At 41.5% G+C, this 13835-nt stretch overlaps 2 protein-coding genes across 2 annotated transcripts; both read right to left on the bottom strand.

The window, feature by feature from the left end:
* Positions 1–3770: 3770 nt before the first annotated feature.
* On the bottom strand, positions 3771–5412 carry LOC311324863 (ras-related protein Rab-27B-like; the record flags this gene model as incomplete). The annotated part of the gene is made up of 5 exons (XM_084457460.1): positions 3771–3963; positions 4423–4546; positions 4747–4850; positions 4969–5054; positions 5260–5412. 5 exons carry the CDS (start codon positions 5410–5412, stop codon positions 3771–3773), a joined length of 660 nt encoding a protein of 219 aa, XP_084313586.1.
* A 3850-nt stretch (positions 5413–9262) lies between these two features.
* Positions 9263–13512, bottom strand: poli (polymerase (DNA directed) iota). The gene is made up of 10 exons (XM_084457459.1): positions 13375–13512; positions 13076–13201; positions 12813–12977; positions 12491–12637; positions 12034–12270; positions 11777–11955; positions 11574–11665; positions 11349–11482; positions 10999–11207; positions 9263–10851 (listed from the first exon to the last, which is right to left on the bottom strand). Exons 1-10 carry the CDS (start codon positions 13445–13447, stop codon positions 10039–10041), a joined length of 2175 nt encoding a protein of 724 aa, XP_084313585.1. The 5' UTR covers positions 13448–13512; the 3' UTR covers positions 9263–10038.
* Positions 13513–13835: the final 323 nt, after the last annotated feature.

Here is a 13835-nt window from a genome sequence, read left to right as displayed (position 1 = left end):
ATGTTTGTCAGGTGGCAAACCTGTAATTTGGTGGGGCTCCACAAAAGCTGCCCTAATTACTTGGCCTCAACCTGAGACGTTTTGTGATGCAGAATGCATGATTAGTATTCAGACATTTTGATGACACCTTACACTCTAGAAACACATGCTCATGTCACCACCGCTGCATCTTGCCTCTTGAGCTTTGTCATTGTAATTCACATTGAGACATTGGGTTGCTATAGAACCTGGTGTAATATTCCAGCTTTAAGTGACTGGTGCATCACTGTTGTGCTGTTTCCTCTGTATTGTGTGTACTGTAAGTTAACTAAAGTTTAATTAAAGCTACAGTATGTAACTTCTGTGCTGATGAGCCTGCAAACTATGAGCTAGCAGTGAGGGAAAATTCAGTCTGCCCAGGTAAATTCAGTTTGCTTCACTTTCATGGTTTGTGGGTTTAGGTATGTCCACACTCGTCCACAAGTTTTTATTTTATTTTTATGCTCTGGTGTTGACCCACCAAATTATAATAATTATTAAACTTGCTGTAGCAGAGCCAAACAGCGGTATACACACGTTTTTCACCAAGGAGCTCAATCACTTATCCCTGTTGATTTATCATAGCAGTATTTAAATGTTTAAAATCTTATGAAAATCGTACATAGTGCAGCTGTGTAACTGTGCAACTTTACGTCGTGCTATCAAAGTGTTATTTTGCATCATTTTATTTGCATTGCTACCATAATTGTGGCTAAACAGATTATATTGTATGATCTTAGAGGAATGGTTCAGTTGAAGAAAAACACTCAGAAATTCCAAATCTAAAAGATGTTTGATAGTGAGAGGGCAGATACCATTAGGCTTTGTCCTGGCCTTATTTTGAGGGGATTTTAATGGTTACTTTGATATCACTACCTAATCTCAGGGAAGGGGTTAGATCAGTGTTTTTTCTAATTAGTTGCCAATCCCTCAACTGAAATGCAAACACAATATTTTTCTGCCCTTTTTACCACACAATTACTACCAGAGGTGCCAGCAGTTTATGGGCCTTCTCTGCTCTGGGAACTAGCAGTGTGATTTGTTTACAATACTAGCTCATATGTGTCAGCAATGGGTCTATGTGGATAGCTATTGTCTAGTACCTTTTAAATCTTAAATCTGGATTAAGATTCTACATTCCAACAGTGTGACCACATTTCAGTGCATTGAAATAATAGTGGAAGAGTTGAGAAAAAAAATCAGAAAAATGTTAGCATTCTGTTTTGAATTCATGAGACGTATTATTTCTAAATTCTCTCAATGCTTGATGGAACAAAAAAGTATTTTGATGATATTGGGGTTACTTCACAGCCTGTTCAGTTAAAACATTATTTTGCCAACAATGTATCATGTTATAGTTCATTGTCATTTGGTTCTTACGGAACCATACCCAATTCTTAAGTCTAAAATAAAACTCAACATACTGAAGTTATAATGCATTTTTAAACACAGGGAACAATTACATCACGTAAAGGCTTCACTTACATAAACCAGAGAAATTCAATGTTTGAGTAACTGCATCTTGTACAAACAGCATGCTATTTGAATGAAATTGCATGTAAGAGACTAACAAATGTTTATGGCTAGTTTTTTACAACCTTTTTGAAATAGACTATGTTTCAAGGTTAAAATTGGGTTCTTATTTATTATTTGTATTTAGGCTGGTATTTTCATTGAAATATCACCAGAAACTTTCTATGAGAGGTAAAAATCCAAATCACTGGGACCAAAACACTACTCTTCGTTTTACCTTTCTGACAAATAAAGAACCAATATAACTTTATTTTTATAACTATAGATTACCAGATTACCTTTACTATTCTCAGTGAAAAGGTTCATGACAAAAGTGTCATACCAAGCTGAGCTTGTTAGCGGTTTGTGAAGAATCTGTAGTTGGGAATGACTTGGCCCCAAACACTGATAGCCACATGACAACCCCATGACTCTCTGCATATGCTCACACTGGAGATCAAGCCCAGAGGGGGTACACCGGCCCACAGACGGAGTTCAGATTCTCTACTTAGGGCTGCTCAGTGAACACCTCATGCACAGGATTTAGGGTTGCCCTTGATGAGTTTAGCTTTGTCATGGTTGACAGGCTCATCAATCAACTATTGTTTCCTTCACAACATCTGTTATGATCACAGAAAGTTATTTCAAGACACAGCTCATCATAGGACCGTTACCATTACATGACTACAATATAACACAAAAGTGACAGGTAAAATCATTCTTAGCCCGATTCTCATCTCCTTCTGGTATATTTGATTGATTTCACTGTTATAGAACATTTATTTTGTAATTACACCAAAGAGCACTTGTTTAAACAAAACTTTTATCTGAATGTGATATCAAGGGGGATGTACTGTAGGATGTAACATGGAATGCCAAACGGTGTACAGCGTGAGCACTATTTAATTCATTGCTGTTTTCTTTATTTTATGATGTATTGTGTATTGGGAAATGATGTCTTTACACAAACACTGAACTTTACTGTGGTGTATAATTTATAATTTAACTTTGCCTTTTCGGTCTCGCCGAAGATCATGGTTCTGTTGTTGACTCATGCTATTTGTGCCTCCATAAATGCCCTCATATCAATGCTTTCATGTCGTGTTGATCACCAAAGATTCAAAATAGCCACATGAATAATGTGAATCTGTCTCTCTCACACACACACATAAATGTATTATTTTGTATTATTTTGAAATGTTCAAGTCCATGTTTATTTCATTTGTGTGCACACGCATGTGTGTGTGTATTTCAAAATGAATGGTACTACTTCCATACTGTAATAATATTGCTAATTAATTTTGATTTACTGTACTATATGCTTGCATGTGTTTCCTAAGAGCAACCATGGTAAAGAATATACTGACAATAACTGAATTCAAAATTCAGTCATTAACTTACCTTTTAATTAACTCCAAGAATGTTTGTATGAAACAACTTAATTAATTTTTGTCCATATACTTAAATAGGATGTTAAAGGGTATTTCATGGCCTTGGAACATTTTATTACTTGACTTGACTTTTCCTCTATGTGCATGACAATTGTTCCATAAATAATCAAGCATAGCAGCTAATATATATCCTATACACAACTCATTTGTGTGAGGATTTTGCTATGTTGGCTTGCGTAACATAATTATCTGTTATCTCATTCATATATATTATATCATTCATATTATAAATAAATGTAACCATGTCTCTGAATAAGTTGCATAAATGGTTTTGGATTATATTCAGTGATAAATGTACGTATGTGCCTGCATTTTCCTTCCATCAATGTCTCAATGTGTCAAATAAAACACTATTTTTTCTCTGATATACGACTCTTGAAATCCTATTAATTAACATTTTCTAATCACAGTTTGTGAATAAATTGAATAAATAAACCGGAATGAACTAAAGAAAACCATTTTTGTGGTGTGCACATTGGTTCTTAAATGTATACATACATGCATACATACATGCATACATACATACATACGTATATACACATTATTATTATTATTATTATTATTATTATTATTATTATTATTATATAAGGATTATACCATTTATACCATATCCATTGATGTACACTACAGTATCTGTATGGACCAACCTTCATAGTTACCACACCATTAAACCTTCTGATTGAACAACAACTTTTTGGAATCACACAAATGTATTGTACATTAAGTACATTAAGTGGCTATTAAGAAGTGCTTATTTGAGTGTCCCTGTGATAAACACAGGAAGACATTTTAGCAGGAACATCCCCTCCGGGGGGTGGCCTCGGCCTCGTGGCTGTTAGCGGCACTCCCGCTGGGGGCCTTGGGCGAGGCCCCAGCCCCCCGTGTGCTCTGCTCCATACGCCTCATCACCAGGTCCAGCAGAGTGGTCACCGACTTGTCCACCTCAGCCCCTGTGGCAGCACTCGTCTCAAAGTAGGGGATGCTGGGATCAGAGGAGAAGAGAACCTATGGTCACATGGTCACCGGCCGGATAACCTCACCCCCTGGCTGAAATTACATTACATTAAAGACAGGCTGGGGTGGCCGTAGGCTGGGGTTGATACAAAGGTAGAGACCTATGTTTCAGTTAATGTTTGGGATAAATAATATTTATGATCATTCAGAATGGTGATCAGTTGGTTTGAGGACTAGGTGTAATAGCTCACTGACTCCACCTCCTGGTGAATTCACAGAAGAATCACAGTGGAGAACTGTACTGCTGTGCATGATTGAATGGTGTGGAATGCCTACGCTTTTCAGTGAAGGGTAAAGACTGGGAATTATTTGTACAGTATATATAGGTAGGGACTGTTTTCAATTATGAAATTAGATCAGAATAGGTCTTAATGACGAAATGACTTTTCCAGTTGCTCAGTGCACTAGTGCAGGTTAGCAGACTCACCCATATCTTTCTGCCAAGTCTTTAGCTTGTCGCCCAGTTACATCTCTTTGGTCACGGAGGTCTGCTTTAGTGCCGACTAACACTATATCTGGATTGTCACAGTAGGCATTTGCCTGCAGCTGACCTGGACAAACAAATGATAGATGTCAGACAATTTAATGGATTTAATGGATATGTGTGAATAAACACATGATAATTTGAGTAACATTAGGCTACATAAATAGACATGGTTAATTTAATATAAACTAGCAATATGGTGCTGACTTGTATCAAACAGACATCACTGATCTGAAGGCTTTGGCAGATCTGCAAGCTCAGACATACTCATCCAGTTTCTGACATTGAGAAAACTCTGCTGACTGGTCAAGTCAAACATTAGCAGGAAGCCCATTGCATCTCTGAAGAAGGCTGTTGTTAGACTCCTGAACCTGGTATAAAACATATAAACAATACTTTGGGTCATACTGCCCAAATGACCCTAATGATATTTCACACCTTATATCTTGACTATTACCATAAGTACATTGAAATAATGTATCGCCCTACCTCTCCTGTCCTGCTGTGTCCCAGAGCTGCAGATGTACGCTGAAACTTTTCTCTGTGGTCTCGTCCAAGCCTGTCCCCGTGTACATCTGAGGACACAACATATCTTCATCAAAACCTCAAATGCAGAGACAAAATATTTAAAAACATCAAAGTTTATGTACCAATCAGAAAATCTAAATGCCACCGAAAAATGAATTTAGGGTTAATGCAAAAGATCATAAACATATTGGCTTGTACTGGATATGTAATGCTTGAAAAGAATAAGGGATTCTATAAAGCATGGCCTCTCACCACTCTCTTTTCCCTGAAGTCAATCCCCACCGTGGTGGTGAACTTGCGGTTGAACTTGTTGTCAGTGTACCTGTAGAGGAAGGTGGTCTTCCCCACTCCCGAGTCCCCCAAGGCCAAGAGCTTGATAAGGTAGTCATACTCTCCATCAGTCATTGTGCAGAGCCTGCCCTAGAAGACAAAATACAATCACAACCCCACAGCATTCTGAGTTGTCAATGTTGTTGTAGTAATTTCTCTTCTATATGACTACGAGACCTATCATGCTTATTAACGTTCTGAACCATGCCTCAGAAGTCTGTAGCTGTCAGTAAAGGCATTGCTAGTTGACAGGCACACACAGCGCTTAAACCAAACTAATATTGGACAGAATATTAAATGGGAAGTGTTGCATTGGAAGCAGCACTAGAAAATGGGGACAAAGAATTTAAAAATGTTTATGTAAAGAACTTCGGCAAATATGGACCATCTACCAGCATCTGAGGGGCTGTGAATGACCCGGATGGTACGGTAGTCTATGGGAGGCAGCTGTATGTGGGCCATGCCCAGGAGAACACTGAGCATCTCATAGGAGCTAAGAAACAAGTTTCAGTGGAGGAAGCAGGATCTTGGAACCAGACTGTAGATTATTGGGTTCCCTTTTGTGGTTTAAACTCACACAACTATGCACACATCATATTTGACCAAACTGTGTTTCTCTCTACCAGGGGATTAACCTTTGTGTGAAGCACCTCTACCAGATGCCATTGATGAGAAGTTATTACACAGTAGGCTAGTGTTCCCAGTCTTTGGAAGGATCCCCAGCTGTAAGGTGATGATGGGGGCTGGCCGCGGCAGGGAGGAGCTTCTCCTCTTCTCCTCAGGGGAGGAGACAAGAAAAGCACTGAGAATGATGAATGGCTGGACCAAGGGCTCCAAGCCCTGGTATGTGGCCCCTGTCCAGACCAAGGCTCAACACCAGATGTATCTCCACAGCCGGTGCAGCTCACACAGAGGATGACCGCCATCAATGCTGTACCCCATCCAGTAATCAACCAGTACCCCTGCTGTAACCCAACCAGATTTCTCAGAAAAAACAAACATCTACTATTGTCACGCCGAAACAAACAAACACACACACACACACACACACAAAATGACTGAATGAATGAGAATCCATCAATGAAATTCTTCTCCTGCTCTTCCCTATCCCGTCGTCCTTCCCCCAAGGGCAGTTAGGAGCAGACAATATATGATATATATTATATATATGTAATTCAGGGACCTCGAGGCGTCTTTTATTTGCCACATGGTGCCTGACACAAATACACACAGTGAAATGAGTGGCGACAACCACACACAACACACATTCACACATGCATCTGCGGTCGCCAGTGGAAGTTCCTCTTTGCATTTAACGCATCCCGGGGGCAGCTAAGAGCAATGGGCAGCCTGGGGCGCCCAGGGACCAAGTCCAAGTGCTCAGAGACTGAACTGAAGAGCCTCTGTTCTTCTGCATGTTTTTCATATTGGATTCTTTTGTTAGGAAACCCTTGCGAACACGGGGAGAATATGCTAACTCTGCACAGAAAGGCCCAGTACTAGGTACTACGCCATGTGAGCGATTTTGGGGTTCAGTGTCTTGCTGAAGGACACTTTGGCACACTTGGTAGTAGGCAGTATGCATGGGCTGCGCCTGGGGACCAACTAGTGCTCCTGTCTGTTTTCGTTAGGGACGGACAGTGTTAACAATGTGTTCTACATGTTTTTCGTATTGGGTTCTTTATGGGGGAAACCCTTGCGAACACGGGGAGAACATGCAAACTCCACACAGAAAAGGACCTTCTTGCTGTGAGGTGACAGTGCTGTACCACCGTGGGAGATTTTGGCGTTCAGAGTCTTGCTCAAGGACACTTCAGCACACTGCCAGGTCCTTGGATCAAACTGGGGACCTTGCAATCCCCAGCCAGCCACTCTACCTCCCAGGCTGGAACTGGAGCCTGGTGCCCAACTCAAGGCATCATCAGCTGTTCAACAGCAAGCAGCTAATTCCTCCAGTGTTGCATAGCTCTCTCTGCACTGTGAGCCATGAGGGTCGTGTCAGCCAAGCTACTTGACAACCACCCTCTTGTCTGTTGCCCCGCTCAAAAAGCAGAAGCCAATACTGATAGAACCTCGTTCGTATTGCTCATCCAGAACAATCACCCCAGCCAGGCTGAGAAGACCACTGGCATGCTGCTGGACAATGCTGAGCAGTGATGAGTTGCTCCACATTCTGGAGCCACCGGAGTGTCTTCAGTCCTGGGTGGATGAGGCCATTGGAGTTCTGGGGTCAGGATTTTAAATTTATAATATCAATCAGATCCGATCCGATTTTGATATCCCATATTTTGTGATCCAGGATCAGACAACTCAAATTCAGTCGTAGTATTTCAAAGCAATTCAGAATAGGATCACATTGATCCAGATTCAGACTGTTCAAGATGACCAGATCCCCATTAACAGGATCCCAATCCTATGTTAAAGTTTCAACCAATTTTTTCAGATTTGATCCATAATAAAGCGAATGTAGGATTAGATTACTTGATCTGATTGGATTCCCAATACTGTTTTTTGGTTTTGAACAACTCATTTGCAGGATTTAATCCAATACGATAGGCAAAATCTGATCATAATTTCTATTTACCATGAAGACTCTCTGGAAGTGAACAAAGTGCAAAAGCTGAACACCTAAAATGACTACATTTGAAAGTCCAACTTACAACATTGTAAAGTATAATGAGGTAAAACACTTGAGAGCTTATGACTGAGTGGAGTGAGCATCATTGCTATGGGAGACTTTATGGGGGCCTCCCGTGACTCTAAATTAGCCTATGTCAGAAACATGATCTGCTTCTGATACGTGCATGTATTTAAATAAACAAAAAAAACAGATGAATGTGTCCACATAGGTCTTCCAGACTAGAGGACATACTGTAGTGCCTGAGGACATAGCTGGAATTCCCAGTCAGCAGGTTCATAATCACAGAGACTTAGTGGCCCGTCATAACTGGGAATTCATTAAAAAGCTGATCAGAGAGGAGCTACATTAGCACATGACTGGACCCGCTGTTCACATGAGCGGTCAAGTGGCTGGCCTGTGTGCGCTGGGGGGGGAACTCAGACAGTGATTGTTACACAGATAGAAGTGTTACACAGATACAGTTCTACTCTGAAAGATGCTTGAGGCCACTTGTGCAGTTACCATAGGCTATGTCCATACCTGCTGGACATTATAAATTGTAATGGATGTGGAAGACAAGGGTAAAAGACGGACAGGTTTTTGATATACCACATCACCAACCAGACAGGACAGACTGACTGATTAAATTATCTGTTGGACTGAGAAATAGTCTGAAAGCACAAAATTCTTGTTTATTCATACCTGTACCTATGTGTTTTCTCCACTCTCTGTGTGATATTTTGGAAGCAGTCGGTCATGTGACTCCAATTCCCTCAACACAGCAATAAGCAGGAAACGGATGCCCTCATAAAATACTCATTCCCCATGTGCATGATCAAAGGTATTGGGTTCTGTTCAATCAGCACACCCAAAGAGAATGACACACCCAGCCAAAAACTGTGGGTCCCTATTGCAACTGTCAAAACAGGCTGTGTTCCTCATTAGTCGCCTTCTATTCATTGCAAGTTGTTATTAAAGACATATGTTTTAATATGACATTACACAGTAATTGTAGCTGTGAAATTGGTGATTTAGACAATCATCTATCTGTATAACATTCTGAGAAAGGTTTAGGGGTTACTGGATATGCATTACATACATATACAATACATATTCATACACAAAAAAGCCAAAATACATTTCAGTCCATATATTGAAGGAAAATAAATATGCTCAATCTTACCAAGTTAGCCAGAGGTAATGCCAACTTCCATCCAGGGAACCTAACCAGTCTTTGGTAAACAAATAGTGGGAGTTGACATGCTATTGCTTAAACCTTTCCCTCTCACATGTGATAAAGGGAGGAGTTTCCAGCTAAAAAAACCAAACAGTGTAGTCCTCACAGACCTTGTGTTTTCTGGTATTTCTCAGGGAGGAAAAAAAGCTCTTTGACAACTGGGATTGTAGCCTTGTCGAGGAATAAGGTTTGCTTCTGTGGATTTCAGTGGAAGCCAGCCAACCACAGACTTTGTGAACCCCCTCCAGGCCCCGTTCTCTCCCTCCTTTGGAGGCTCAGCAGCTAGACTAATCCCTACACTCAACACACGCTCCATACTTAAAGCTACGTTTTTAACAACACATGGGGTTCAAATGTATTTTGTGTCCCATAATATGGATACACTATTGCATATTATATAATATGTCAACTTGCTATATCTACAGGTATATTAAGTCTAAGATTATACAGGATATTTTCGCTTGTACACAGTATACAATTAATCTTGCTTAACTGTTGCAATGAGACATCTGAGCACCAGGGGGCAGGCTTTCACAACAAGCTGACTTGGTTCTCACTATAACTAATCCTTAGGGAACCAACAAGCACAATGCAAACTGACTGCATGAATCAATAAATCTTTTTTTATTTAAACATAATAAAATATCAGCATCTGTTTACTTTTAACAGTAAAATGCAATAATATTAACTGACTGGATTAACTTTTCTTTGTTTGAAAAACACAATTTTGAACATCAAAATATATATCTCTTACAATATACCACACATTCAAACATTTTTGAGGGCCTATGATAATCAACATTGACTTTGGTAAAATCCCTTGTATGCCAGGCATATTCACACCTCAGCTGGGCTTGAAATACTTCAGCAAGTTATTCCTCTGACTGCCTTTAGCTGCAGCCTTCCTCTCTTTGGCCAGTGAGCTTTTCCCCTGTTTCTTTGAGGTGGGAGTGATTTTCAGGATGGGTTTCTGTTGCTTCCATTCAGAACGCAACTCTCTCTGCACCTCAGGGGGCAGCTCAGAGAACACTTCAGGGTCAATGTCCTTCGGTAAGTCAGAGTCAGTCGACTGACACGCGGACAACTGGTCTATAGACGTCCCCTCCTCTGCTGAGCAATTTACTTGTGATGCCTGTGGGTCTGGGAGTGCCATGAAATTGTAATTTGTCTGTGTTCTTGGAGGTTCCAAGTCACTGAAAACCTTATCAGTGAATTTGCATGGGGCAGACTGGATCCTTTCACCACAAGATACTGTGGCAGCCAGAGTGCTGTGGATGAGGGGTTTCTGGGATCTGTCTGGGTTGGCAGGCGATAGCAGCTCTCTCTGAATATCCTCAGGTAAGAGGCTGAACACTTCAGGGTCGACGTTTAGGGGCAACCTAACAGAGTGCTTTGACTCAGGCGTGTCAGTCCTTTGGTTACTCACTGTTCCACATATATGGGACGTGACTGACCGAGGCTGTGGGGTGGTCAGCGGGCTGGTCAGCGGGCTAAGTCTTCCTGCTGATTGCCAGTGTGGCTGGTCACCCAGATCGGGAGGAGTTGCTGGTATCCATTGTGAAGCATCTTGGTCAAACGTTCCCTCGGGCCTACTACCTTCCGTGTTAGACCCGCCCTGCTCCATAGAAGTGCTACTCCTACATTGAAACAAACCATCCTATTGGGAAAGGAGAGAAAGGCAGAATTTTTTTTTAGCACAATAATTAATGAATACAAACACATCCATACTTTAAGGCTTAAAGTAGCTACAGTACAACGGAGAAAAGAGAGGGAAAATATTGTGCTCTCTATCTTACTGTAATACCTGACACTGGGGAGAGGTCTGGGTCTTGTCAGGAGATTTGTGTGTAAAGAAAGAGAAGATGGAGCCCTTGCTGTTGGCGGCTCCTCTGGCCTGCAGGTTACTGAAGCAAACGTTGATGAGGGTGAGGTGGAAGGCTGCAGTGGTGTCCACCATCTTGTTGAACAGCTTCATGCCCATGGAGATGAGCTGGGCTAAGCCATCACTGCTACCTGAAAAAAGTTTTTAACTACACGTTATCTACAATGAGCTAACTGTGATATTTCTGTGCACGACTCATGACTTTTTTTTTTTTTTTTTTTTTAGTGCACATGATCTATTTGGGGTAGTAAAATTACTTGTTGAAAAGGTACCTGATGTAATCTTCTGTCCTATGTGATTGGGGATGGGGCACTGCCGGCTCTCTCGGCTGAACCACTTGTTGGTGGCTGTATATTTCCGGATTGTCAGTCGGAAGGTCAGTGGCTGGCGGCCATCTTTGTACATCCTAGAATAAAAAATGCTAGGTTAGCTCAAAGCTAGTTCTCTCTATTTGCAGACCAAACATCTGTACATGCTTACTTAAAGCTTAGAATTACCTCTCCAAGAGGCTGCTCAGCAAATCCTGGATTTTTTGAAAAACTTCTTTTGCTGAGGACATTTTCTTGAAGGAATCTTCATCACTAAGAGACTGATATTACGAGAACAGACAGAGAGAGATTATGTTCCTGCTAAAACATTCATAGCTGAAAGCCTTTTCAATTCTCAAAGCTTATAGTTGAGTGTCCCAGTCATACTGTACCTGGGGGGCACCAGTCGGAGTGACAGGGGAGTCATCGATGCCCAGAGAAAGGTTACGGAGACGCTGAGCAGTGGAGGATCCAAACTCCTGCTCAAGGTCAGCCAATGGGAAGAGCTGCAGGTCCCGCACACTGACCAATCCCAAGGCCTGAAGCTTCTTTGCAGTCTGGTGTCCTACTCCTATGAAAAAAGTAAGGGAGATCGAGCTACTAGGGGCTAGATGGGACAACAAGGCCAACATTAGTAAACATCCTATACCTGGCACTTTGCGTAGACCACTCAGACTGCTCATCATATCTTTGATGCTCTCCTGTAGAAGTGTAGTTTGTTGATTGGGCTTGAAGGTGCCTGACACCAGTTTGGCCAGTAGTTTATTAGTGGCAATGCCAGCACAGCCAGTCAGGCCCAGTTTCTTGTGAATAGCTTCTCTGAGTTCTGCTGCAATGTGTGAGCCTATAGCCAGTCTGGAGTGGTCCCTGGCATTGGCATCTAAACCTAAAACACAACAGGAAAAAACCAAACCAAATTCATAATTACAATTCTTATCTCTTTAACCTGCTTTCAATGTTGCATAGATTCATTTATTCAGTTTAGAATCCAAAGGTGGTAACACTGCAAAAGGAAACTGAAAGTCCAATGCAAATGGTTTATAATTTTAGCCGTTTCACAGCCCAAATGTTGGTTTCATCACATTGTAGAGGCTAAAGCCACTTACCGTCATGGTTGTAAGTGTGGCCGTTGAATGAGTAATTCGATGACTCGCCTTCCTGTCTCAGCCTTCTCTCCACCAGCTCTGTGATGTCCATGAAGTTCTCATCGAAGCCCAGTCTCTCCACCGATGGACAGTAGGACATCAGCAGCTCTGAATGATGGAGAACACAGAAACAGGTGAGGTTCGTATTTTCCACTGCAGGAATAAAAAGTAGAGTGAGGTAGATTTCACCACAGCACATTCACTAAAAACAGTAGTTCGATCTACCAGATGATCAGTTACTGAGCTGATGTTAGAATCCAGAGAAGTGCCTGAGGTTACATACCTGTGACTTTGTAAGATGTCTCCCTGTAGTAAGTTAGGTCCTCTCCCTTGACCAACACCAGCTGAGGACATTTCTCTAAGGCACTTGTTACTGACATCAGCTTGGTAACACCGAGGTCCCTGGCCACATAGTTACATGTGACGACAATGTACTTCTGCTGAATACCTATATCACACGAGAAATATAGGCACTGTAGATTTTGACAGATTTCGATCAAACTGGAATGCTAAAATAGAAAAGTTAGAGCGAGTGAAGTTAGTGACCTAAAGGCACATTCCGCAGTGCTGGGTTTCGGATCATTTCAACCTGGGCGTAGAAACAGTCCAGGTCAAAATGCAGGATGACTCTCTGTGGTGATGGTTGCTTACTGTAGACTTTGGCTTGACTCCCTGAAAGAGGCACATATAACGCTGAGATAAGCTAGCAATAACTGGTTGCCTACAACTTCAGACTTTACTCAGACGCAGCATTGAAAGACAGTGAATGTATCCACTTCACATGCGTAGATTGAGAAGTAGCCTAGGTTACTATCTGCCTGCCTCTCCTGCCATTGCTTGCTTACCAGCAGGAGCTGGCGTTGGTGTACTGTTCCAGTCAGTTTCATCTTCACCAATGTCTTCCGTATCAATGTCCATTTCTAAAGACGCAGAACGATTAGTCGCGCTACACTAGGTTCACTGTAAAATCTCTTAAACTTGCATGTTAATGTGTTGATTTTCCCCCTTAGTGGCTAGCTTAGGCTACTACTTTTTTTCTGGTGTTGGTGCACACACAACCACCACACTGCCACCTTCTGTTTTGGAATGTATAGCGCTCAGACATGACACCATCAAGCCTCTAATGCACATTTTATTTCAAACTATTTCAGGTTATTCACGGCTGATTTTAAACCATCATACGATATGATACTGTTGTGTTGCACAGATACGTTTTTACCATCAATGTATCACCATTCATAGGCGATTAAATATCAGGATGATGATCTCGCGAGACTAGGGGGCTACAAGGGAGAGGTGAGAATGC

Source organism: Borostomias antarcticus (assembly GCF_949987555.1).
Source record: "Borostomias antarcticus genome assembly, chromosome: 23".
Taxonomy (NCBI): domain Eukaryota; kingdom Metazoa; phylum Chordata; class Actinopteri; order Stomiiformes; family Stomiidae; genus Borostomias; species Borostomias antarcticus.
Note: the sequence above shows the minus strand (reverse complement) of the source record. Positions and strands in the feature narration are given on the sequence as shown.